This window comes from Octopus bimaculoides, chromosome 18, assembly GCF_046866305.1.
Source record: "Octopus bimaculoides isolate indiv1 chromosome 18, ASM4686630v1, whole genome shotgun sequence".
In the NCBI taxonomy this organism is placed as follows: domain Eukaryota; kingdom Metazoa; phylum Mollusca; class Cephalopoda; order Octopoda; family Octopodidae; genus Octopus; species Octopus bimaculoides.
Window position 1 is genome coordinate 6,900,397 of NC_142945.1, and position 27,400 is coordinate 6,927,796.

General features: G+C 36.2%; 1 protein-coding gene across 1 annotated transcript in view; it reads left to right on the top strand.

Annotated features, from left to right (window-relative positions):
• LOC106870034 (sodium/hydrogen exchanger 9) overlaps window positions 1-27,400 on the top strand; it is a 100,756-nt gene that overhangs the window by 19,993 nt on the left and 53,363 nt on the right. The window contains exon 2 of the mRNA XM_089365685.1: window positions 23,298-23,518. Within this exon, the coding sequence (XP_089221811.1) occupies window positions 23,298-23,518 (221 nt within the window). The remainder of the gene's footprint in view (window positions 1-23,297; window positions 23,519-27,400) is intronic.

Consider the following 27,400-nt stretch of genomic DNA (forward strand, 5'->3'; position numbering starts at 1 on the left):
TATGTAGATATGTATATATATGTAGATATGTATATATATGTAGATATGTATATATATGTAGATATGTATATGTATGTAGATATGTATATATATGTAGATATGTATATATATGTAGATATGTATATGTATGTAGATATGTATATGTATGTAGATATGTATATGTATGTAGATATGTATATGTATGTAGATATGTATATGTATGTAGATATGTATATATATATATATATATATATATATATGTATACATGAATATATATGTATATATGTATATATATATATATATATATATATATATGTATACATGAATATATATATATATATATATATATATATATGTATACATGAATATATATATATATATATATATATATATATATACACATGCATGTATATATGCATGTATGCATGTATATATATGCATGTACACACACACACACACATATATATATATATGCATATATATGTATATACATATATATATATATATATATATTTATATATATATATATATACATACATATGTATGTATGTATGTATGTATGTGTATGTATGTATGTGTATGTATGTATGTGTATATATATGTGTGCGTGTGTGTATGTTTGTATAAATACCACATAAGCACATGATCATAGAAGAAACTGACAAGTTTTCTAACGTCAAAACAGAGTTAAACGGTTATCATAGAAATGACTTGTCAACAATGTCAACATTGAAGAAAGATAAGCGAGTGACAAATTAACAACTGTAATTAGTGCATCGTTAAATCATAAATGTCCAAAACAAAAAAAAACAAAATTAACAGAAAACCCTTGCAGTGACAAGATGAAGCTGAATAGTAACATTGCTCGCAAGGCTTTTAAGAATATTATTTCCATTAATGAATTAGAAACGTGATTGTAGTATGTGCTTGTGACCTTTACGGGTCCTGTTTGTCTTGAATTGCTGTTGGTTGATTCTAGTAGGGAGATGGGGGTAGGAATGATCTGCTCAGAGAAAGGGGTCCCCTTAGGCAGGGGCAGCATTTCTGGGTTAGGCAGACGAGATGCAGTGGGGATAATGAGATAAGCAGTACTAGCAGTAGCTGTAAGAGGAGGAAGAAGTAGGTAACCTTGGGCTGTGGTGGTGTACAGCTTTCTTATTCAAAGCGGTAAAGAGACAAAAAAGAAACATCTGTCGAGTAGCAGGGTTTATTGGGCCGTGTCATTCAGTGTATGTTTTTGTTAAGATGAGACGAATGGCGTTGCTTTGCATTTTAATGTGCACCGTGACGTTGTTATTATGTTTTTGGGGCCCAGGTAAAGCAGACCTATGGTTGCAGACGTTCCAGCCATGACCATTTGGTCTCCACTTCAAACACTGTATCTGTTGTTTCAGTATCTGAGATCTTCTTCCCCTATTAGTAAAGCTGCGAAACAGTGTTTCTCAATCAGAGTTCCTTTGCCATGACTCTGGGTTCTGCATAAGGCTGCCAAGTGTTCTGCCTGACAGTTGTTAGGGCTTCAGCATAAAGTTGTTTGGAGTTCAGCCTAAAACCACTAGCAGGTTTTGCCAGAGATTCTGCCAGAATTAGTGATAAATATACAAATTATAGGGAAAATATATTTTGGAGTCATTTTTGTATTTCACACACACACGCACGCATGCACGCACACACACTATCATCATCATCATCTTTAAGATCTGTCTTCCATGCCAGCATGAGGTGGATGGTTTGACAGACGCTGGCTAGCCAGAGGACTACGTCAAGCTCTGTTATCTGCTTTGGCACAATTTGTATGACTGGACATGCTTCGTAATGCCAACCACTTTACAGAGGGTACTGCGTGGGTGCTTTTTACATTGGCACCAGCACTGGTGTGGTCACCAAATAACTTGGACGATAGAGAGTTCCCAACTGAGAGGGAGAGTGACGTTGAATAGTAAGGCGGCATTGTGCCAGCTGGGGAGAGGTTAAACTATGACAGAGAGACAGAAACTGTCATGTTTCTAACGAGCTGTCATCAGAGCCACATAATTAGGTATAAAGTGAACAAGCTATAGGTTGGAGAAGACGAAGGGTGTGTATGGGGGCTTTCAAAATCTCAGTTTTTTATTTGCATTCATTAGTTTTATTATGAATTATAGGCAAATGATGATTTAACCTATTTAAGCTAATTAACAACAATATTAATGAATTATATATGAAATCATTTACACAAATTTGTGGGATTTCATTATTTTGTAAATTATGTTTAGAGAAAAAGCAATCCTGTCTCTCACCAGCTGGATCCATTTATTGTCATAATCATTTAGCCCCAGGTCAACCCCGATGAAGCAGACACATAATCAAAGTCATTTCTTGATTACAAAAAAATAAAAATAAAAAAATAATGCCTTAATTCTTTTGTGTCGTTATCAGTTTTTAATAAGGAATATTTATAGAAATTTAATGAAAGTTCTAAACAAAATTGATAAAGAATACTAAAATTCCATTCATATTGCTATAGTTGGAATATTTAATGTTCATGGACTGCTTGGATAACCATATATAGAATCTCAGGGCTCAATATTTACCACTTTGCTGGTGCCTGTTCTTAAGTAAAAAGTAGTCAAGTGATGAAAGAAATGTGGTCCTCCAACTCACCTGGTAGGACAGTAACTCTAAATAAGAACTTGATCAGACCGTAACAACTCGTTCAACCCATGCCAGCTTGGAAAGCAGATTTAAAACCGTAATAATGATGATATTGATGATGATGATGATGATGGCGACGATGATCAGAGGAGCAGTGAATTTTGATCACGTTTTAAATTAGAAATATTTGAAATATTAGAAATATTTGAATTACAAATTGACAGATCATGCATGTCTTTTGTAGAGAAACCCTGGAGGGTTTCACATTTCAGTGACTACAGACACGCCTACATTTTAAAGTCCAACATTAAAGCTAAAATGCTATAAAACAAACAACTGCCTGTATCCAGAAGCTTTGTGTCTCTTTTTCTTTGTTTGTTTCATTCATTCATTCATTTATTTATTTATGTTCACTTTAAATGGAGATAATTATTCTCTGGACCTTTGGGATAAGATAATGATGCCTGTTCAACGGAACACGAGGCTTTTGATAAAGAGTAAAGACAAGCATGTGTGTATATTGTATATCTTGAATACTATTGCAAAAAGCAAAGTTCAACAACACTGTCATCACCTAGATATTTAATATTATTTATCTACAAGTCAATGAGAGTAGCCTGTATGTGGTTTCTTAACTTACTAGAAATAACAGCCAAAGTAGCGAGCTGGCAGAAACGTTAGCACGCCGGGCGAAATGCTTAGCGGTATTTCGTATGTCTTTACGTTCTGAGTTCAAATTCTGCCGAGGTCGACTTTGCCTTTCATCCTTTCGGGGTCGATAAATTAAGTACCAGTTACGCACTGGGGTCGATGTAATCGACTTAATCCCTTTGTCTGTCTTTGCTTGTCCCCTCTATGTTTAGCTCCTTGTGGGCAATAAAGGAAGAAGAAACATTGCCAGATCAGATTGGAGCCTGGTGCAGCCGCTGGCTCTCCAGACCTCAGTCAAACCGTCCAACCCATGCCAGCATCGAAAACAGATGTTAAACGATGATGATACATTAATTCTATAAACAAATGCTACAATTTGCTCATGTTTTGTTTTAGCCATTATATTTAATTAAGAATAAACAATTAAAACAAATAAACATAACAATCAACATATAAATTTTAATTTACCAAACCTAAAACTTTTCATTTTATGATAGAATGAGTAATATCTGCTTCACCCAGTATACCACTGTATATCTTTTCTGTCTTCGCTCCAGAGAGTACAATTGTAATTCTTTCAGCCTCTTCCAATAATTCAACTGTTTGTTTGAAGCATTCTTGAATTGTGTTGAGTTCCAATATTAATTTGACTCTGTGTGAGATGACCAAAGATAAGAGCAGTTGTCCAGATGGCTGAGGGGAAACATTTTCCATTTGGCCAGCACAGTTTCCTGATCCCACGTTCTGACCATTTATTTATTTATTTATTTTTTCAATTATAATTTAAAAAAAAAAGGAAGGGTGCATTGAATTATGTAGTTTTGAGAGAAATAATGGTTGAAAAGATGGCATGGTCATGCTGGGATTGCCTTCGATCCTAGGTCTGCTTGTTCAGCACTGACCTGGAACTAAACAATAAATAACAGTATTGTTTATCTACTCACAAAAACAATTAACTCAGATTAAATTAGTTCTCAAGACAATGAAACAAAAAAAAAAAAAAAAAAAGACAAGAAAACAATTGAAGATAAATTTCTTGTAATCTTTTATTATCCAGTATTAAGTTTCTGTAAAGTAAGAGTAGTGTAATTAATTGCCAAATCGTTAAACAACTAGGCTTAATGAGACAGATAGCACTGCTGCCGTCTTTGCAATCACCAGATTCTTGATTGATGGAATTACATGTCATTTAGCAGCAGCTGAGACAATTAAAAGAAGAATTCTTGTGTTTTCCATTCATTTCGGACTTGTAGACATTTCATGTTTTTGTCTTATTTATGTTTTATTTTATTTTACGGCGTAATTTGTGCAAACAGTAGCGAGTGTGATTGGGTGACTGATGTCCAATGAACCAACCAATCACTGCTTGACGGCATTTCTGATGTTGGGAGTATCTGTAACTAGGTGCAGAACAAATATCCCAAGCGATTCTCTTTCAAATGAAATCCGCAAAAGATATGCACGAAAGCAGCATCCACATGTACACATACACATGTGTTTGTGTCTGTCTGTGTGTCTGTGTAAACACGTGTGTGTGTCTTTTGTCTATGTATACCAGCAAAAGGTGTAGACATGAGTGAGAAAACAGGGTTGGGGTAATAAACAATGCTAGGTACAGTATGGCTGAAATAGTAGGTTGTTTGTTTTAAATCACAACGTCTTGGGTTCAATCCCATTGCATGGCATGTTGGGTATAAGTCAGTCTCTATAGCCTCAAGTTGACCCAAAACTTGTGAGCAATATTCAGTAGATGGAAACTATGCAGAAGCCCGCCAGATGGATTGTACATATAAATCGTTCATGATAGAAGGGGTTCTTTACTCTAATGTGGGATATATCTGAGGACCCCCTTTACTCAGCTCCCTTCATCACTGCTACCACTCTGACCCTCCTTTTCTCACTAATCCACTGACACTTATCCTTTCCACAAGATTAAAAAAAGGTTAATAGTTTCAGTTGGAGGAAAGGTCTGAGAAAACCATGGGTAGAAAGGTAACATCTGTGCTTAGGACATAGATCTAGATAAATGGAGGGTAATAACAGAGTTAATTTCAATGGACTAATATAAACCAGTTGTCTTGTTCATTTATTTCTTGGCTGTTATTTTTTTTTTCTTGCACGTTTGATGAATTTGCCAGCTAGGCCTAAACAACTAGACTTCATATTTTGAATTACAATAACGAAGACTGAGTTTGATATATGAAATAATCTTACACCTTTACTAAATCTTGAAGAATGGTTTTAACAAATTTAAAAACATTGTTTATGATAGACAGACAGACAGACAGACATATAGATAGATAGCTAGATAGATAGATAAAGTGAAATAAATTGAAATAAATTGAGGCAAGTTTGGAGTTTAGTTCCGTCCCAGGTCAAACTAGATCTAACACTCCTTTGATCAAAATTTCTTTTGATTTCTGTTTTCAACAACAGATATAACGATTCTGAAGTAAAAGAAAAAAATGAATTTTTCATCACCCCCAACCAAATTTCTTTTCCTGTTTGTGATATTTTTTTTTTGATGATTTATTGCCAGTTGCTTAGGATAATTTCCTACTTTAATTTATCATAAACCAAAAGAATAGCAGTTTATTTATTTATTTATTCTCTGAGCTTTTTTCATTTATAGGAGATGTGAGATGATGTTACTTACTCAACATGTTTTCTCTCAGTTAAAGATCTTAGTACTGAGGCAGCGTTTTACATTTTTTCAAGAGACAGATTCGAGAGGGAATTAAACAGTGGTGTATGGTGGGTGTTATTTTGGGTATGCTGCCTCACCCAGTGCCACCAAATTTCAAGCAGGGGTGTAACAAAAATTTTCCATTAAGATTTCTGATTAAACTATTGAATTAATATTTATAATGAATTTGCCATTTTCAATGGGTGTGCAACACATACATACCTAGCACACCCAGAATTTACACCCTTGGAATTAAAACCCCTATCTAGTCGCTCTTATTCTGACAACATAATGCTCACAGACTGACAACACACGGGCAGAGAAGCACAAATTCTTGATACCAACCCCCTACATATACAATTCCATTCATACACTGAAAGCTCCCCCCCCCAAGTAATTCCTGATTTAGGTACAGGGCCAGTCGTCTTGATATCGACCTTGGAGGGATGAAAGATAAAGTTGACCCTGGTGGAATTTGAAGTCGGAATGTAAGGATCTGAATCAAATTCAACGAAGCATTTCGTTTCTTTGACGCTCTAACAATTCTTCCAATCTTGGCTGATAAACACATGCGAGGGGTGAAGAAAAAATTATTGGATGGTCATAGCTGGAATTCATTTCACCGTAGAACTTTTCGATCAGGGCTAACTTCGAACTCAACCATACACACACACACACATATACGTGTATCTACATATACACAACATGCCAATTTTGTATAGTTGCTGTGCAACAGATGTGACCGAGGTGGTGGTGGTGATGGGGAGAAAGAATCACGGATGAGATATTGAAGGGAATTACTAATAATCTTTTCTACTATAGGCACAAGGCCTGATATCTCCTAGGAGAGAAGTAGCACTTATTTCGTTGACCTCGGCGGAATTTGAGGTCAGAACGTCAAGACGAACGAAATGCCGCTAAGCATTTGCCGTTTATAAGGTCGCTGCTTTATAAAAAAAGAATTGTTAATTATCACGATGATGCCGATGACAAATTATATCGGTCCTGCTGGTCACTCCCACCCCTGCTGTCTAATCTAATTCATTGTCTCGAGAGAAAGAAAAGATTAACGACTAGTTTAAGGGAGGTAACTCTAGATGCACAGAAAACCTAATTTAATCTCAAACAGCGAAGAATCAACCGTTTGAAACGGTGATTTGATAGTGATTTAGCTGTTGTTTCCAATAGGTCGAGCGACAACGTAAAGGCTCTCTATCTCTCGCCTCGTCTCTTTATATAGACATTTAGTTATTCGGCGCTATTCAATCGATCGGTCAGTTTAACACTATCCTTGGATGCCTTTGCGAGCATTTAGACCAACAGTAACTCGAAGCGCTACTTCTTTTTCACTGCAGTGAATCATGCATTGTAGTTTCCTGGTGGAAATAGTTGCCAAATATCCTACCTCGCATCACACCCTATCATAAAATATATATGTAAAGAAAATATAAATAAATAAAACTAAAAACGGGGAGACACTTTGGATAAGGTAGTAGTATATTTTCTCGTAGTTACTAATGTATAAATGCGGGGAATTTGATAGGAAAACACGAGGCATAAAATCTTGAAGGCAATCGCGTTGTGTTCAATTGTGTGTGTGTGTCCAAACTGAGGGAGTGGAACAGGTAAATTGCACGCTACATATCTAGCTAAGAAGCATATGTAGCGTTCATTTTACCTGTTTCACTCCCTCAATTTAGATATTTATTCGCCTTTTTAGCAGCTTTAGTTGCTAACTGTGAGCTATATAGCTTATCGAATTTCTTCGCATATTCGACGAGGAAACAGTGTGTAATTCTCGATGCCAATAAATTGCTATCTCATCGTATACTATCCACTAACCCTCACCCCTGTTTCCAAGTAAGGCAATATCCCCCCCCCCCCCATCATCACCAATTATATTTTCCTATGAAGAATGGAGACGCAAAATGAATGTTACCATTTGTAGTTTTCTTATCACAGCCCTCCCGTGAAATCCTGCTTTGTGCAGCTCCTGGCAAACAGTTTTTGTGGAAACTGGGTTCTCGAGGTGGTCATTAAGCTCTGCAGCAATTTTGAGAGCTGTACTTTTGTGATCCTTTCTAACATTTCATGTCAGAGTCCGATGGTTCCTATCTGAAAGTTTTGGTTTTCTTCCAGAGTTTTGTTTCAACGAGGAGGTTTTTCCCTCTTTCTCAAAGGCTGTCATTACTTTCGAGACAGTACTTCTTGATACACCAAGCATTTCAGCTATTTTCATTATGGTAGTACCTGCCATAGGAGCACCAACAATTTGACCTCTTTGAAAGTCCGATAGATCTGTCATTTTAATTACCTTTTTTCTGATGATATCTGAAAAGAAACAGCAATTTTAGCGAAACATATTAAGCAACACTAATAATAAATCAAAAAACATAAAAATAAACAAGCCTTTGATGGTTTTATAGATATTTCAAAATTATTTTATCCAACACCTGTATATCTATATATATGTGTGTGTGTGTGCGCGTGCGTGCATGTATGTATATGTATATGTATGTATATGTATGTATATGTGTATTTATATATGTGTGTATTTATATACGTGCATATATATGTGTATATGTATATATGTATGTATATATATGTATATATATATGTATATATATACGTGTATATATGTATGTATATATATATGTATGTATTCATATATAAGTATATATGTGTATATATATATATTATGTATGTATATATGTATATATATATATATGTGTATATATGTATGTATGTATATATGTATACACACACACACACACACACACACACACACGTACATATTCTGTCTAAATGAGAAACATAAAAAAAAATGAAAAAGAACTTTAATACACCAATCTATTTTCCTTTCAATTAAATCTTCTCTTTGAACTTTGATTGAAAATACGGAACAAGATTAGGTTAGAAGTACTCGTATTTCCAAAGATAAGAAGAATCGGTGACAAATAAAGTCAACTTCATTACAACTATTATTTAAGAAATTATTATTATCGTTATTATTATTATTATTTATGTAGTGAGCAAATACAATTATTAGCACTTTTGGCAAAATGTTTTGCTGCATTCCTTGTGTTTGTGTCTTGCCGAGGTTAACTCTGCCTTTCATCTGTTCAGGATCGGTAGAACATGTACCAGTTGAACACTGGGATCAATATAATTGATTTACCCCCTCCCCTCAAAATTGTTGGCGTTGTGTCAAAATTTGAAGCCCTTATTATTATTTTTATTATTATTATTATTATTATTATTATTTTTAAGGTGGCGAGCTGGCAGAATCATTAGCACAGCAGACGAAATGCTTAGCAGTGCTTCGTCTGCTGTTACATTCTGAGTTCAAATTTCACCAATTTTGAACAATAATAACAAAAGGAATCCCTTAGGAATGAGAACCCAGAGTTGGGTTCAAAATGTTTCAGTTATTTGACTACGGTCATGCTGGAGCACCACCTTGAAGGGGTTTTTTTTTTTTAGTTGACCAAATCGACCCAATGATTAACTTCTTAAGCCTAGTACTTAGTTTCTCAGTCTCTTTTGCTGAACTGCTAAGTTATGGGAACATAAACACACCATCACCGGTTGTCAAGAGTGAATTTTAGGCCTTATAAACTCAATATTTTTTTATCCTTCCTTAATACCGGTTCCCATATTCTACTCCGATGAAGGTCTGGAGAGTAAATCAGCCGAAGCATTGTGGTAACAACAAACAAGATGAGGACACATATCTGTCCAATGTAAATAATGTACATAATTCATCATCTCTAAAATATAGAACAGAAACTACACTATCCTGTATGTGTGCGTTTGTTTTTTTTAAGACAATTGGGTATGATTTGAGGGGAATTTAGTTGCTATTTCTAGCAGATTTAATGATCACATAGAAGCTCTTGGCTTGTTTATAAAAAAACAACAGCTATGTACAAATTCTCTCCACTCCTCCTCCTCCTATCGGTCTCCTATTCTTCACCCATGACTCTCTTCTGTCTGTAAGTTATTCATAATCTAAGTGCATTTGTTTGTTCTTGGTGACTTTCCTTTTTCTCCTTTTTCTTTTATCTTTGCTATCAAAAATAGAAAAGAAAGAAAAGCAACACAAAACACAGACACACACAAAAAGTAAAAGAACTCTACTTTAATATCAACCAACTATGGAAATCAATACTGAATATTTATTGTCTTTTAAAAGTGTTTTTGAAAGCGTCATTTAAGTAGGTTAGAAAGGATTTTCAACAGGTGGTTGCTGTTCAGTTTGCCATGGTTACTCTTGTTAACAGATGTGTTATGGACAACAAATTGGCTGAACTAGTAGGGAACCAGATTAAAGATGACTTTATAGTATTTTAGTTACTAAGTTCGAATTGCATAGTTGATTTTGATTTTTTTTTTTTAGCTCAAACTAAAGTGAGATCACAGCCACTCATGTCTAGCCCAGTTAAGAGTACCCCTGATGCATCGTGCGATATGATATGCTTGAGAAGACCTGCTGAGTCAAGTAAAACCAATATCGTAGCTGTAGCCAGTTCCCCCTGACTGGCTCCCATGCCGGTGGCATGTAAAAAAGCACCATCCGAACGGGGTCAATGCCGGGTTCGCCTGACTGTCTCTTGTGCCAGTGGCACGTAAAAAGCACCATCTGAACATGGCCGATGCCAGTACCCACTGACTGGCTCCCATGCTTGTCGCACATAAAAAGCATTATCTGAATGTGATTGATGCCAGGCCCACCTGACTGGCTCCTGTGCCGGTGGCAAGTAAAAAGCACCCACTACACTCTCGGAGTGGTTGGCGTTAGGAAGGGCATCCAGCTGTAGAAACATTGCCAGATCAGATTGGAGCCTGGTGCAGCCGCTGGCTCTCCAGACTGCTGTCAAACCATCTAACCTATGCCAGCATGGAAAACAGATGTTAAACAATGTTGATGATGATGGAATAAGATGTACTTTTTTTTTGACCTGGTAATATTACTGTGTAATGTTTCCTGTCATGAACAGCGAGGCACAGATAAGCCGTGAGAATCTTGGATATAAAAAGAACCAGTTGTGTTGTGCAAGGGCAATGGCTATGCTGGTATGGACATGTAATATGTATAGATACTGACTGGTGAGTGTGAAAGTACGATGGGCTTCTTCTCAGTTTCCATCTACCAAAGCCACTCATAAGGCTTTGTTTGGCCTGGGGCTATAGTAGAAGACACCCAAGGTGAGTGAAAAAGTACGATGGGCTTCTTCTCAGTTTCCATGTACCAAAGCGACTCATAAGGCTTTGTTTGGCCTAGGGCTATAGTAGATGACACTTACCCAAGATGAGTGAAAAAGTACGATGGGCTTCTTTTCAGTTTCCATCTACCAAAGCCATTCATAAGGCTTTGTTTGGCCTAGGGCTATAGTAGAAGACACCTGAGGTGCCATGTTGTGAGATGGGACTGAACCTGGTACCACATGGTTGGGAAGCAAGCTGTTAGTTCCACACACCATAAACCTTTACTTCGTAAAACTAGCGTTGTACTTCTAAAACGAAATCAATATTGAGAGCTGTTTTGTGTAACAAAGTATTATAAAGCGTGAAAGCAAGCTTCCTGTGGAAATCAATTCACATCATTCAAGCTTTTAATGTCCTTGGAACAAGTATCAACGTCACTACTTCCTATTAACCTCTGACCTAAAAATAAGGCTTTTGTGACTCATCCACTGTTCATAATAAATAACTCTTCCGTTCTCTCTCTCTCTCTCTCTCTCTCTCTGTGTCTATTTCTGTCTCTTTCCATTTTAATTAGGTATTTTTTAAATTTAGTTTTTTAATCTAAATTTTAATTATTTGAAGAAAAGGAAACTGCTTTATGTATTTGCAATTTTTCTTTAGCTCCCCATTAAAAATATTCCCCATTAAGAATGTTCTCCATTGTGATTATTCCTCTTTCAAAATACTCCTGTACTCCCCCCCTCCCACAATTGCTGGCCTTGTGCCGACTTTAGAAAGAACTACTACTACTACTACTACTGCCTCTTTTCATAGCATGCTTTCACTGTGTGCCTTGGCTGTGTGCAGTGAATTTCCTGTTACACTGAAATGGCTCTGCCTTGATATTTGTGCTGTGCTCAAGCCTGAAGAGGAGGCTTTCATCCTGTACTGTAGTTAGATATCCTTCAGTTGGGCCTTTTGGTTCCTACACTGTTGAACCAGTAATGCAATTTTCCATTGTTTAATCCACCCTACTTATTCACTCATTCATTCATTCATTCATTCACAAGTATTGGTCAAGCTGAGGCTTTTCTTGCAACTGCTTAAAAATAGCATTCTACAACCCTCTTTCACGATTTCTGTTATTATTTCTCATTTCTCTTTACACCTGTCTGTTGCTTTCACATCTTTACTCTCTTTCACAGAGTAATTACTTTGATTTTACACTCCTGTTAAACTGTTTATGTCCCCCATACAACCACACACACACACACTTTTCACTCTCGCGTCTTAATCTGGATTAAGGTCACTCTGATACAAACTAAACCTAGATTACTGATACTGGATCTGTTTTCTCAAAGACAGAAAGCATTTGTTTTGTTTATGTGTTGTAGCTATTTACATTAGTTTTTCATTAATGTGTCCCAAATATTGTTACAGTCATGCAACTGATATTATATAATAGTTTTCTTGTTGCATAAAGTCCCTACCTCCATGGTATATTCTAAAGGCAGTCAGAATTTTTCTTGTTTTTCTGTCTAATTTTGTTTATTCATTTAACATCTAGTTGAGAATATAATAACTGTAACTTATTACAAGAACAGCCAAGGTATTCATGCCTATTAGCTTATTTTTTACATTTAGCTCAGTTTTAAGTATTAATCTAAAGTGTGTGTAATTCCTTCCTAGCATTTTCTTTCATTCATGTGTGTTGTATTCTGTCTACTTCATTAATTCCTAAGTATTTGTATGTCTTTATTTGGCCCAATTCTCTTATCTATGTTTCTGTGTCTGACATGATATTAGTGTTCTTAATTAATTGTCCTTTCTTTAAAGTTGCTTTGGTGCACATTTTAAATTTGTCTCATGTAGATTTTTCTGATAAGTCCATGTACTGTCTGCAGCAGTGTTTTTAGTTGGTTATCATCTTCAATGTCCAATTTGGTTGATTGTCCCCTCATAACATTTGTATATATAATCCCATTCTGGTTTATGTCACTCATTAGCTGGGTCATTAAAGAATTGGATAGCTTGCTTTGTGGTAATTATTCTAGCTCACTGTACTTTGAGTTTAAATCCCATTGGGGTTAACTTTGCTTTTCATTCTTTTTGGTTTGGTACAGGAAATAAAGTGCCTGGCCTGTACAGGGGTAAATTTTTCTCTTTCTTTCACTCTTTGTTTCTCTCTCTCTCTCTCTCTCTCTCTCTTTCCTTCTCTCGGGAAGTCAAATACTGAAGGTCAATAATATCACTGAAGTCACCTCCATCAAATAGAATGCTGGTCTTGGGCTTAAGTTAAAGACAATTATTAAAACCACAAGCTGGCAGAATTGTTAGCATGCCGGACGTATTATTAAATGACATTTCTTCCAGCTTTATGTTCTGAGTTCAAATTCCACCGAGGTTGACTTTGCCTTTCACACTTTCAGCTATCTCCACCCCTAAAAATAGCTGGTCTTGTGCTATAATCAAAAGAATTATTATTATTATTATTATTGTTGTTGTTATTTTGTATTATTCATCCTTCCCTCTGTTCTGTATCTGTGGTAATAAAAGAACTTTTATCAATCCATTATTCTGGTAATAATAATAATAAAAAAAAATGTATCATTAATTTATTATTATTTTATTACTACTATCATTATTATAATTAACATGCCAAGTTCCATTGTGCAAGTATTAAGTCAGCAATAAACCAAGTCTGACCCAGTTTCAATTCTCTTCATTACAACATTTCCTAGTTGAAAACCTGCATGCCTTTGACGTTGGTCTCTATTGCTTTTGATGTGTGTGTGCGTGTGTGTGCATATACACACACACTCACACACATATACACATAAACATGTATGTATGTGTATATACATATATATATATATATATATATATATATATATATATATATATATATATATATATATATATATTATGAGTTAGAGGTTATGCAACCAGCTAAGGGATAAATGTATCCATAGGTACTACTGGTGTATTACCTAACCATGTATGTAATACACACACACACACTACATGCATACATGTGTACATACCCTCACGTATACGCATACATATATATCTATATATAGACATGCACACACATGTACATATTTACATATATATATATGTATGCACATGCACTATGTGTGTGTTTATGATACAACATGGAAAACTGACATTAAAGGGTGATAATGATGACATATAAACAATTCATATATACAGATATATGTATATATGTGTACACACACACACACGCTCACACGTTTGTATGTAAATACACACACGCATGCTCACACTCTCACATGTGCATATTTCTCAGTAGCTGTACTAACCAAACCAGCCAACCGACCGACCAACCAGCTAACTTTAATATCATACAATTTTCAACACTAACAATATGCTGAACTTTATCAATGGGTTGTATAACAAATTTAGGTGCAGGCATCACTGTGATGAAGATGGCCACTTTACAGCAATGTGGTTCCAAGTTCGATCCCACCTCATGACATTTTCGGACAAGGGTTTTCTACCGTAGTACCATGATCGCCAATTTCTTACATGAAATATAGCAAATGGTAACTGTGTAGAAGCCTGCTGTATGTGTGTATATGTATATATATATATATATATATATATAATAATACAAATGATATATGAGCATATGCATGTACATGCCTACATCTACCTGTATATATAGATGCATATCTGGGTACAGGACGTCAAAAAATGTGGACAAAAAAGGGAATATAAACAAAGCACAAAAAAATGGACTTTTTTTTACGGACAACAGAATGAACAGATAGGAAAACAGACGAGCCACTTATGGAACTTTTCCTTCATCAGCTGCCTCTATTCTAAACTAGGCGTTTTGAAGATGAGGCAGACCGCGCTCTTAGAATGGCTCTTCCCGCGAAGTGGATTAACCTGCTAAGCGGAGGATTCCAAAGTGGCAAACAAAAACCAAGACAGGAAAAATTAAACAGTGAAAACAACATTAAAGGCCATTAAGCCGAACAAGAGGAGATACTGAACACTGTGACGTGACGAACTTGAGCGGAGAGAGATAGTACTTCGTCTAAAAGTATAAAAAATAAAAATCTAATATGTGCTTTTTATGAATATTTTAAAAGAAGCTTGAGGGTGATTTGGCTACTGTTTCTTGCAAGCAGGTCAAATGATTCAGATTGCGTAAAAAAAAAAAAAAAAGAAAAATGAATTTTAAAAGACTGCAGTGCTTTGATCTCTTGTCCTGGCTTCCTCTTCTAGTCCGGTCTGGTTTTGTTAATGACCGAGCCAGAGGGGCAGGGAGATTCTCACCAGTGTTAAAGTACATGTTTATTTTGTGTGAAATGCTTCTCAGTGAACCATTAATATCTTTTATAGCTGAATTCTTCAATAGACAATTATTTCTGACCAACATCTCTTATGAGGAAAAAAAAAAAAAAATCAAATTAAATAAAAACAGAATATATAAAATAAAATCCTAACCACCCACAAAAGAAATGGTGTAGTTTGTTATTAAACCAAACAGTTATCGTATTACTAATCCGGTAGTCTTAATTTGATAATTTTATATTGATTTTGTTTGCTCGGTTTAAATATTTGCAAAAGTTAATTGTTTACTGTATAGTATAATGTAATAAAACAAAAAAATATATATATTACGTTTGTTCTTTTTCTTCCGTTCTCTTTCTCAATCTCATTACTATTATTTGTTATTCGAAAAATATTTTCCTAATGTTTTTATAGCCTTTTCTCACATGACAGGGCAATAAAAACATACCACACGCAAACACATAAACTCATATTCACGCAAACACGCATGCACCTAAGTGCAGGCATAAACACACATAAATAAATGCATAGACCTATGAACAGCGCCCCCCCCCCATACACACACATTAACACTCTCAAATTTGTTTTGTAGTCATGGTAATTTGTCCAACATAAATACAACACTTATAATTGCCAACAATGGCATATTTGGCTAAATTCAGATATTGACTTTTATTTTATTTTATTGTATTTGCTTGGTCTTGTGGAAGGGTCTGTTCCCTAATACTTTCCTAGACTGGCAGAATTGATGCTAAAAAGGCACAGGCATAGTTGTGTAGTTTTAGGTTCAGTCCCACTACACAATACCTTGAGGAAGTATCTTCTTACTTTAAGTTTCATCCAATGTGTTGTATTGTCTTTTTGTTAAGAGAATAGAATAAGATTTGAAGAAAATTTGGTGCTGCTATTTCTAGCTTGTTAGAGCTCCACATTAAAGGTTCCCCTGTCAGCTCACCTCAACAAATAGTTCTTCATTTAAATTATACCCTTTTTAGGATATAACTTAAATGAAATTTGGTGTTGCTGTTTCAAGTGTGTGGAAGGTTGGCTCAACTAGTAGCCACGATTGGTGAGAATATTGCCATAGAGAGGCTTTAATACTGTGAATGCTATTGCAGCTGTTGAAGAACTGCAGTGGCAGCCATGTTGTAAGAGAGTGAAATTTTCTCACAAAGCAGTCTTTAAATTGACTTTTCCCTTCTTTGAAGCCAATTATGTTTCTTTGAAACACAATGAGGGACTGCATTGCAGATGTTTACAGACACATTCTATTAAAGAACTATTGGACTAGATTGTATAAAAAGAGGAAAATAGTTGTTAACGTCACACATGGTAATCTACCTCATGACTTTGGATGATAGTTTTCTAGACCAGTATTATAGGGTGGGGAGCAGGGTTTCTTTTCCTTTCTTCCTCTTTTCCATGTAATATTCATATGTGTGTGTGTGTGTGTGTGTGTGTACTCACACACGCACACATAGATGTGATGTAAGCAACCGTACATTAAACTGAGGAATTATTCAATAATTTTTGTAAAGTGCATATCTATTATACTTTTACAAGAGCAGTGGTGACAGAGACTTCGGTGTTTCAGCCTGCTAGCCTTCATTGGACTATGTAATTGAGAAGCCTCAGGTTCAATCCCACTGCCCAGTTGTCTTGGGCAAATGACTTCAACTATAACCCTGGGCCAACGACTTCAACTATAACCCTGGGCCAACCAAAGCTTTGTAAGTGGATTAGGTAGACAGAAGATAAAAGAGGCCTGTTGTACACCATCATCATCATCATCTTTATCATCATCGTTTAATGTCCACTTTTCCATGTTTGCATGGGTAAAACAGGATTTGTTGAGGGCAATTTTCTGTAGCTCTATGTCCTTCTGTCGCCAACTCTCACCTATTTCCAGCCAGTGTAATATTTCCTCGTGGCCAGAGTAAATGGGAAAGTGATGGTTAGATATGGGAATGGATGATGGGGTGAATGTAATGAATGAAGAAGAAATTTTGAAGAATGATAATTAGGGAAGAGTAGATGAGAGCTTTAGAGATTGTGTAGGGTTGAGAAGTGGATGTAATGAATGGTGGATAAGCGGTGTTGGGTTGACCAACGATATATATATGAGTTGGGAAGAGTCGGGGGAGAGTAGGAGATGACTGACAATGAAGAAAAGCAAAGTGAGGAGCAACTGAATATTGATAATGATATAGTAGACAGAGAAAAGATGAGAGAAAGAGACAGATAGACACTGTGTAAATGTGTGTGTGTGTGTGTGTGTATAGAGAGACTGAGTGAGTAGTAATCTGATGGTTCAGAAGGGTGATCAATGTAAAATGTGGGCGGAGAGAATAGTATTAAGATATCAAGTGAAATTGTTCTGCATAGTAAGAAAGATAAATTGTATCAGAGAAAAGCTGGTGAAATATGAAGTTCTGCTGAGATTTAATTACAGCATTAGAATACTATAGTGACAGAAGTAATGGGTGGTGGGAATGTTTTGAGGAAGAAATTGGGCAAGGGGCTAAGTTGTGCATATATGGCCTAGTGGTTAGGGTGTTGCACTCACAATTATAAGGTCATGGTTTCAATTCCAAGACCGGGTGGTGCATTGTGTTCTTGAGCAAAACACTTCATCTCATGTAGCTTTGTGATCACTTTGACACCCGACATGTTATACACTTGTGCACCTGTTCATTCAATGTTGATTTGATGGAGAGGAGTAAGCCAATGTCCAGCGCATACATTTGATCCCTATAAACAAATCCTTTGTGCTGGTCATTTGGCAAAAGCTGAACGCTCATATGCTGTCTTTGACAGGAGAGTCCATCATCTTTGTATATACACAGTTCCTCCAAAATTCTTGATTATTTTCAGAATTAAGCAGAGCCTAAAAGAGTGTATTTTGTTAGAAAAATGCTAATGAAATGGGAGCAGTTATGGGAGGGTTATTGAAATGGGATGGGTACATAATATCGAGGTCTCATTCATTCTTTTGTTGTCATACCATTACTATTAATATATATATATATATATATATATATATATATATATATATATATATATATATATATATCATCATCATCATCATTTAACGTCTGCTTTCCATGCTAGCATGGGTTGGGCGATTTGACTGAGGACTGGCGAACCAGATGGCTACACCAGGCCCCAATCTGATTTGGCAGAGTTTCTACAGCTGGATGCCCTTCCTAACGCCAACCACTCCAAGAGTGTAGTGGGTGCTTTTATGTGCCACCGGCACGAAGGTCAGTCAGGTGGTACTGGCAACGGCCACGCTCAAAATGGTGTATTTTATGTGCCACCTGCACAGGAGCCAGTCCAGCGGCACTGGCAACAACTTCGCTCGAACGTCTTTTCACGTGTCACCGGCACAGGTGCCAGGAAGGTGACGCTGGTAACGATCACAATCTCCTTTCCATGGTGGCAGTGGTGATGGTGTTAGCTAGTGGTAGTAGCTCTGGTGGTGGTGCAGGTGGTAGTAACAGTAGTAGAAGTAAGTGCAAGAGGTGCCATTACCGTTATCATTTGAGTGATTTCTGGCATGATGAGCAACCACTAGAGGCTCCTTTGTTAGTGCAGTTATATTCAGTTTATTCCTAAACTGAATTATTGCTAGGTCAGTGTAGAATGATTCTGCTAATTAACTTTACTTTTTACCGTTATCTACATTATGTTTTGCTTCTCAGATAATGTATAGTGTTTTTTTTTTATTTTCATTTTTATCTACATTTTGGTATGTGAAGGAACTCTTACCATTCATTGGTCTAGCACGTGTGTGTGTGTGTCAATTAGTATTCAGACTAAACTGTCTTAATCTTAGCAAGATGTTGCATTCATTTGTAATTCAGCTGGTAATTACATTCAGTATATCATCTTCATATACATACATACATACATACATACGTACATATGTACATACACACATACATACATACATACATAAGTACATACACACATACATACATACATACTTACATACATACATACATACGTACATACATACGTACATACATACGTACATACATACATACATACATACGTACGTACATATGAACATACATACATACATACATACATACACTCAGATTCATAAGTACATACACACATACATTCTTGCATACATACATAAATTGATAAATGCATACAAACCTACATACATTTTTGTATACAAAGCTATATATATGCATATATACATTATTTGTGTTGTTGACAGTGGCCAAGGACATCACATGAAAGAAGCAGAAGGATCAGGGTGTGTCCCGGTGTGGCTGCTCCAATGCAGTTGTTGTTATAGACTTAGGTGGAGAATGGCCTTCTATCTTTTCAGAGTTGGTAAAAGAAATCACCTTTTATGGCGGTGGATTGGTGAAATTGTTAGTGTCTGTCGGATGAGAAGTCTTGCAGTATCTGTCTTGTTTTGACTCTTTGTGTTCCGAGTTCAAACTTCACTGAAGAATTCAATTCTCACCAACAGCAGGGCTAATGACATGACCTTTGGAACATTATTGATTATCTGCAATTGGTGGAGGTGGATTGTGACAAATTATTATTGCTGTCAAACAACAATGATGATGATGGTACTGATGATGATAATCCCAAGTCACTTCTAATCCATCAGATTTATGCTCAGTCATTCCATCTTTACTCATCCTGTTTTTTTTTATTTTCATATTATCTATTATAATATTGAATCAGTTGACTGTGGGACCATAATTGATTGTGAACACTGGAATGGGTGGAAGTGGATTGTGATTGTATACTACTGCAGTTAAAAGAATAATGATTGCTCCAGATCAACTCTAATCTAGTAGATTTATGATCAGTCACTTCATCCTCGTCCACCCACTTACTTTGTATTTTATAATCATTTTGGACACTTAGGCTTAGATCTGTTGTGACCATTAGGGCTCACACAACCAGAACTTAACCTGGTTTCTTTGGTGGGTTAAGTGACTGAGATTACAACACTCCCTGGATGGGATGCCAGTACACCACACAATTAACTTCCCGGCCATTGTTGGAACTCACTTACAGGTCAGTGGATTAGAGCAATGTTAAATAAAGTGTTTTGCTCAAAAACACAACACACTGCCCAGTGTGGGAACCGAAATCGCAACCTTATAATTGTGACTGCAACACCCTAACCACTGAGCCAATATACCTTCATAGTGTATCTTCTATTTTCTTTTTCTTCTTATTTTTTTTTTGTATCATTGGCTTGTTGTGAAGAAATTGACTGTGCCTAGGATATTCATGTTCCCTCTGAGACCGGACTGGACTGGATTGGAGAAACCAATGCAGCTACACCACCCGGTAGGTTATGATTCAAGGAAGGAAATTTCACTGCTAACACTAGCAGGTCAAGTGGCTCGGTAGTGTCTTCCTTTCATCGGTTCCTTCCAGTTCATATAAAGCAGTACTGAATCTGTCCCCCCCCCCCCAACTCTTTTTTTCTTATTCTCATAAATAACCCAGCAGCATGTGGGACTATGTGACAATGTGACATATGTGACAATGACAATGATGATAGTGATGGTGATGACGATGGTGGCCATATTTTTTGTTTTTCTTTTAAAAAAAAAGCAACCGATTAATCAATATTTCTTGTCATTCCTTCGGTGTTCTTGTTGCTGTTGTTGTTGGTAGTGGCAGTGATAGAAGTTGAAATTATTCTTCTTAGTTACAAAAGTAATGCATATCGGTAATGGTGGTGGTGGTGGTGGTAGTGGTGGTGATGGAGTTAGAATGATATTTGAATATTAGTTGTGGTGGTGGTGGTGGTGGTGGTCATCTTCATCATCATTGTCATTGTAGTAGTGGTGGTGGTGGTTGCAGTTGCTAGGGGTAATTATTGCTGTGATGGTGGTGGTGGTGGTAGTAGTAGTAGTAGTAGAAATTGTAATTTGTGGCAATGGTAGTAGTATCAGCAATGACAGCAGTTGTAAGAAATGAAACTGCAGTTGTTGTTGTTGTGGTGGTGGTGTTAGCTACAGTAGTTAATATAGTGGTAGTAGCTCTGGTGGTGGTGGTAGTAGTAGTTGTAGTAGTAAGTACTAGATGTACTGTTGCTGTTAAATACAAATGCTGACAGTTATACGCATACCTGTGGATAGCATGTATATGTATTGCCTTCATTAGGCCTAGAATAGTAATAATAATAATAATAATAATAATAATAATAGTAATAGTAATAATAGCTCCAACAGAAAGTTTGTTTCTTAGGGACAGCAAGGATTATCAGGAGGGTTCTAAGCACTTGAAAGACGACTACCAAAAACTTGTGGATACCTGAGGTTACTGGTAATAACTTGCTACCCATGTACATCCTGTCAGGAATAAGACCCAAAGCTGAGTCAAACCAAATAATAGCAGCAGCAGCAGCAATGATGGTGATGATGATTGTTTTTTGTTGACCACAAGGCCTAAGATTCCGAGGACAAAATACCAAACACGCACATGCACGAGTAGGGTCTTTTTTTATGTTGAGAAACGAGAACTCAGCAAAAAAGTGAAGGAAAGAATATAACCATCATCATCATCTTCACTATTATTATTATTATTATTATTATTATTATTATTATTATTATTATTCTGTTGAAGTTGCTTTTGCCTTTACGGAGTTGATGAGATAAGTATTAGTCAAATGCTGAGGTTGATGTAATCAACTGTCTGCTCCTCCAAAATTTCAGGTCTTATACTAAAAAGGATTATTATTATTATTATTATTATTATTATTATTATTATCGTTATTGTTATTGTTATCGTTATTATTATTATTACTATTGAGTGTCATCTAACCACGACATGAACAATTCGTCAGTTTTCACGGACATCAACTGGATTAATTTAGTGGACAGCATCGTTCTGGAGAGTGCCCACTTGAAATTCTCGGCACATTCCATCTATGCTATCTTGCTGATAGTTTCCTTATCGATATTTTGGCAGTTCCACCGATATATCTGGTGCCACAGCTGTATAATCTGTTTGATTATAGGTAAGAAGAACTATAAATTCCTGTCGGTGGTGGAAAAACAATATAATTCTTTATCGCTTCCTCTGAATTGTGCACTGGTGCATCCATTAAGACTGGTGTTTTATGTTTGTTTGTAATCAGTTGTAATGTCTGGTTTTACGTTTGTCTATTCATTTATCAGTCTAGCTATTTATCTATTTGTTTGTCTGTCTGTCTAGCTAGCTATTTATCTGTCTAGCTACCAGTCTGTCTGTCTGCCTATCTGTCTGTTTATCTGTTTATCTACCAGTCTGTCTGTCTAGCTATTTGTCTATCTACAAGTCTGTCTGTCTGTTTGTCTAGCTATTTATCTGTTTATCTACCAGTCTGTCTGTCTGTCTGTCTGTCTGTCTGTCTGTCTGTCTGTCTGTCTATTTATCTGTTTATCTACCAGTCTGCCTGCCTGCCTGTCTGTCTGTCCATCTGAAGGCACATGGCTTAATAGTTAGGGTATTCGACTCATGATTGTAAGGTGGTGAGTTCAATTCCCGGTGGCGTGTTGTGCCCTTCAGCAAGACAATGATGATTATGATGATAGCAATAATGACAGTGGTGGTTATAATAGAATGATGTTGATGATGATGATGATGATAACGATGATAAGGGTGATGACGATAGTGATGATAACAGTGACACTTGATACTGTTGATGCTGATTGTGATGATGAAGATAAAGATGATGATGATGATGACAATAATGACAGTTATGATACATGATAACGACTAAGACCGTTAACACTGATAATAATGACCAGATGATTTAAGTGAAGTCTTTCAATTTTCCCCCTTTTTCTTGTGTTTCAGGTTTGGTCGTTGGTGCCGTAATCCGTTATGCTGGCGGGCCGTCTTCTCACCGCGTTCCACCACAAGCCAAGCTCATCAATGCAACAGCTACAGTTGAAAATATACCAAATTCTATTTATTTATTTTTGAATATATCTAACAGTAGTCACTCAGAGACTTTACAATATAATTTTTACAGCAAAGTTAAGACTGAAACTCAGGGCGTGCCTTTAGAAAGAACAGTGAGTATTTCTTATTATTGTCTACCTCTTGCTTGTTTCATTCATTGGATTGTGGCCATGCTGGGGCACTGCCTTGGAGGATCTTATTCAACTGAATCGATCCCAGTACTTACTTTTTTTTAAAGCCTGATGTTTATTTTATTGGTTTATTTTACTGAACTGCTAAGTCTTCATGATGTTCACAAACCAACACTGATTCTCAAGCACTGAGAGGGTGACACACACACACCACAAAGGCGGTGAGCTGGCAGAAACGTTAGCACGCCGGGCGAAATGCTTAGCGGTATTTCGTCTGCCGCTACGTTCTGAGTTCAAATTCCGCCGAGGTCGACTTTGCCTTTCATCTTTTCGGGGTCGATTAAATAAGTACCAGTTACGCACTGGGGTCGATATAATTGACTTAATCCGTTTGTCTGTCCTTGTTTGTCCGCTCTGTGTGTAGCCCCTTGTGGGTAGTAAAGAAATAACACACACACACACACACACACACACACACACACTTTTCTACTCTAGGCACAATGCACCCAAAATTTTGGGGGAGGGGTGAAGTTGATTAGATCGACTCCAGTACGCAACAGGTACTTAATTTATCGACCCCCGAAAGAATGAAAGGCAAAGTCGACGTCAGCGGAATTTGAACTCAGAATGTAGTGGCAGATGAAATACTGCTAAGCATTTTGCCTGGCATGCTAATGTTTCTTGTTTCTTTATTGCCCACAAGGGGGGCAATAGAGGGGACAAACAAGGACAGACAAAGGGATTAAGTTAACTTTGCCTGTCATCCTTATGAGGATTCTAAGCAAATACAACCCAGGGCAGGGAATTGGTAAACTGTTAGAGAGTCCTGCATCTGTAATTGGGGCCTTGGTTCATGATTCTTGGAGCTTTGAGGTGTGTGAAACTACTTCTTAGACATTAATGTTTCTAGGCAAGGCTGCACTGATTTGGAGTAGCAATGTCTCTAAAGGTATTTTGCCTGGCATGCTAACGTTTCTGCTAGCTCACAGCCTTACCTGGGTAGAATATTCTTTGCTGAGTAAGTCTAACCCTCTTGGTACTAACCTGTCTGAGATCACCCCTACTTCTGTGATACAAACTTTGTTTTAAAATGAACCGATTTTAAAATCTTCCATTGAAATCTCATGTTAATTCATGTTCCAACGACCAGCATAATAATGGCCAAGCTATTTTAATAAATTCTGTATTATTTCCAAAATTAAATGAAACAAAAGCAGTATATTTCAGCAGAAATACAGTAACAACAGAGTTAATAAGACTGAAATATAAACATTGCTTTCACCTCTTCGTTTGTCTTTATTTTAATTATATTATTGGAATGATTTTCTTTCTTCTTGCTGCTTTAATATTCTAAACACCCAGAAGGGATTCTTTTATCTACTACACACTTGGATAATCAGAGTTAATCAAAGTTTTTTTTTTTTTTTTTTTGTAAACTCGCTATATTAAATGTGTGCCTATGTATTTAGTATGCAGAACACTGCCCTGAGTTTGTTCTCCCTTCAGCCATATTGGTGGCATTTATATTTGCTAATTTTCTTGTCTCGCTTTTCTTTTGTCTGTCCTTTCTCCCTTCTCTCTCTCTCTCTCTCTCTCTCCCCCTTGCACATTAATGCACACATGCCTGCACACACACACACACACACACATACATACACATTCACACTTGTCCACACACATAAGTACACACGCATAAATAAATGCATGCTCTCACACACACACACACACACACACACACACGCACACACACATAATTATACTCATACTACAAATGTGTACACGCTAATACACGACCACACATAAATACATTCACACACAAATATGAACCCATGAAAATACATACATCTAACACGTACACATAGATGCATACACATGCAAACACACACACACTAACACACACACACACGTATGCATGCCAACACACTTATACATACACAACAATACTTCTAGATTACAGATTATTGTAATTCAGATGGTCACCTTCCTGTATAAAAGGTTATCTCGTATAAATTACATGGATTCATAGCATAACTTCAGTCTCTGGTTTCAATTTTCTGTAGTTCAAAGCAAGTGATTGTTGGAAGCCTTTCACCAGATTTGATACCAGCCCTGCTCATTGACAAACATCTTAGAAGGCTGCCTTATTTCTTTTCAGATCCTCTTTTGATTATTGACCTCCAGCTCCTAATGAGGTTACTTATAAGGATCGTAGTAGTGGTAGTAGTAAGCAACAATACATGAGTTTTCGAGATTTTCTTGTCATTTCTCCCCTACCAATATCACAGCAGTAAAAGTAACGTGTTGACTTTCCCCCCTCTTAACTAAACCATTAAAAAGACAAACAATATATTCTCTTGGATATGATGCTAGTCAAAGAATGACATGTTGCTTTCTCTGGAGAATGAAAATGATTTTTCAGCAGACTTTCATAAAACTGTGACCTAGTTGGCAGAATCTGTGTACCTCTTTCTTTACGTACTTTGATTGCTAAACAGATTCAGTGGTATATGTAGCACTTGTTTAAAGGAGGGATTATATGCTCTCTGCCATTAGAGTCTGACGAGTTGTCCATAGAGCTAAGCACTTTATAGATGCACAAGGAAGAAAGGGATGAAAAAAAGCATCAGCGTTTCAACTCTGTGAATGTTTGTATGTGTGATTATTATGTACCTTATTTTGTACTTTATTTATATATAAAAACTACAATTAGCCGTCATTTTTGACGACACAGGGTCAGCTAGTATTATAATAAAAATGTCAAACTCCATCCAGCCAAAGTCATAAAATTGTGTTAGTATTTAAGCAGTGTTCCAAAATAATACTTTTAATTAACACATTTAATACACATATTGATACGTTTACTTGCATACATGTGTGTACATTCACACTCACACACACATGGTGGGCCTCCACACAGTTTCTATCTACCAAATTCTCTCACAAGGTATTGCTCAGTCTAGACTTATAGTGCAAAACACTTAAGGTTCGGAACCTGAAATCACGTGATTGTGAAACCAAGTTCTTCCCTACATAGCCAAGCCCACACTTACCATTTATATATTACATAAATATGAATTCCAAGGCTTTATGTATATACATGTACAAACTAAATAATAGTGAGTTGTACCAATGTGTTTAATTTATGACTCAATGAGGATAGCTAGGATTTCAAGATACCCTTTATCTACTTAGAGCACAATCTGTTTCCCTAATCGTTCAATGTTTATTCTCACAATTATTTTAACACTAGTAATATACATCATAATCGTATTGATAAGCAATAAATTTCTTAAAATTACTGAAAGTCAAAAAATACCAAAACAATTACAACTATTATTCACAGAATCTATTATATATACATCAAGGTGGATACACAAATTTGTATTTTTTTCAAATAGTTGTATTTTATACATGCTCCCCTCTCTCTCTCCCCTACTCTTTATTACTGTTTTATACACTCGTCTGAAATGTAATCTATCTCTAAACATTATTAACACAATCAATTGCAGAATCAAGCTTTTATGCAATGTAACACAAATATGCATACGTCTCATTCTGTCAATTCGTCCGACAAAGGCAGAATTCAATCTGCCTTCATGTTAACTACATTTAATGTATTATAAAACTGAACACAAGACACATTTAATAAGGTTATACTAACTTTACATACAACGAACTTGAAAAGCAATCCAAAATATACTTGTCAAATATTAAAATAGAAGCATTTTACTGAATTATATTCCTACTTCCATACATTAATTTAACGTTTTTGTAATAAATTAGAAATGTTTTACTTTTTATATTGAATAATTAATATATACATTTCAGATTGTATAAAGAAGCAAATGTTAATTTGTTTAAATT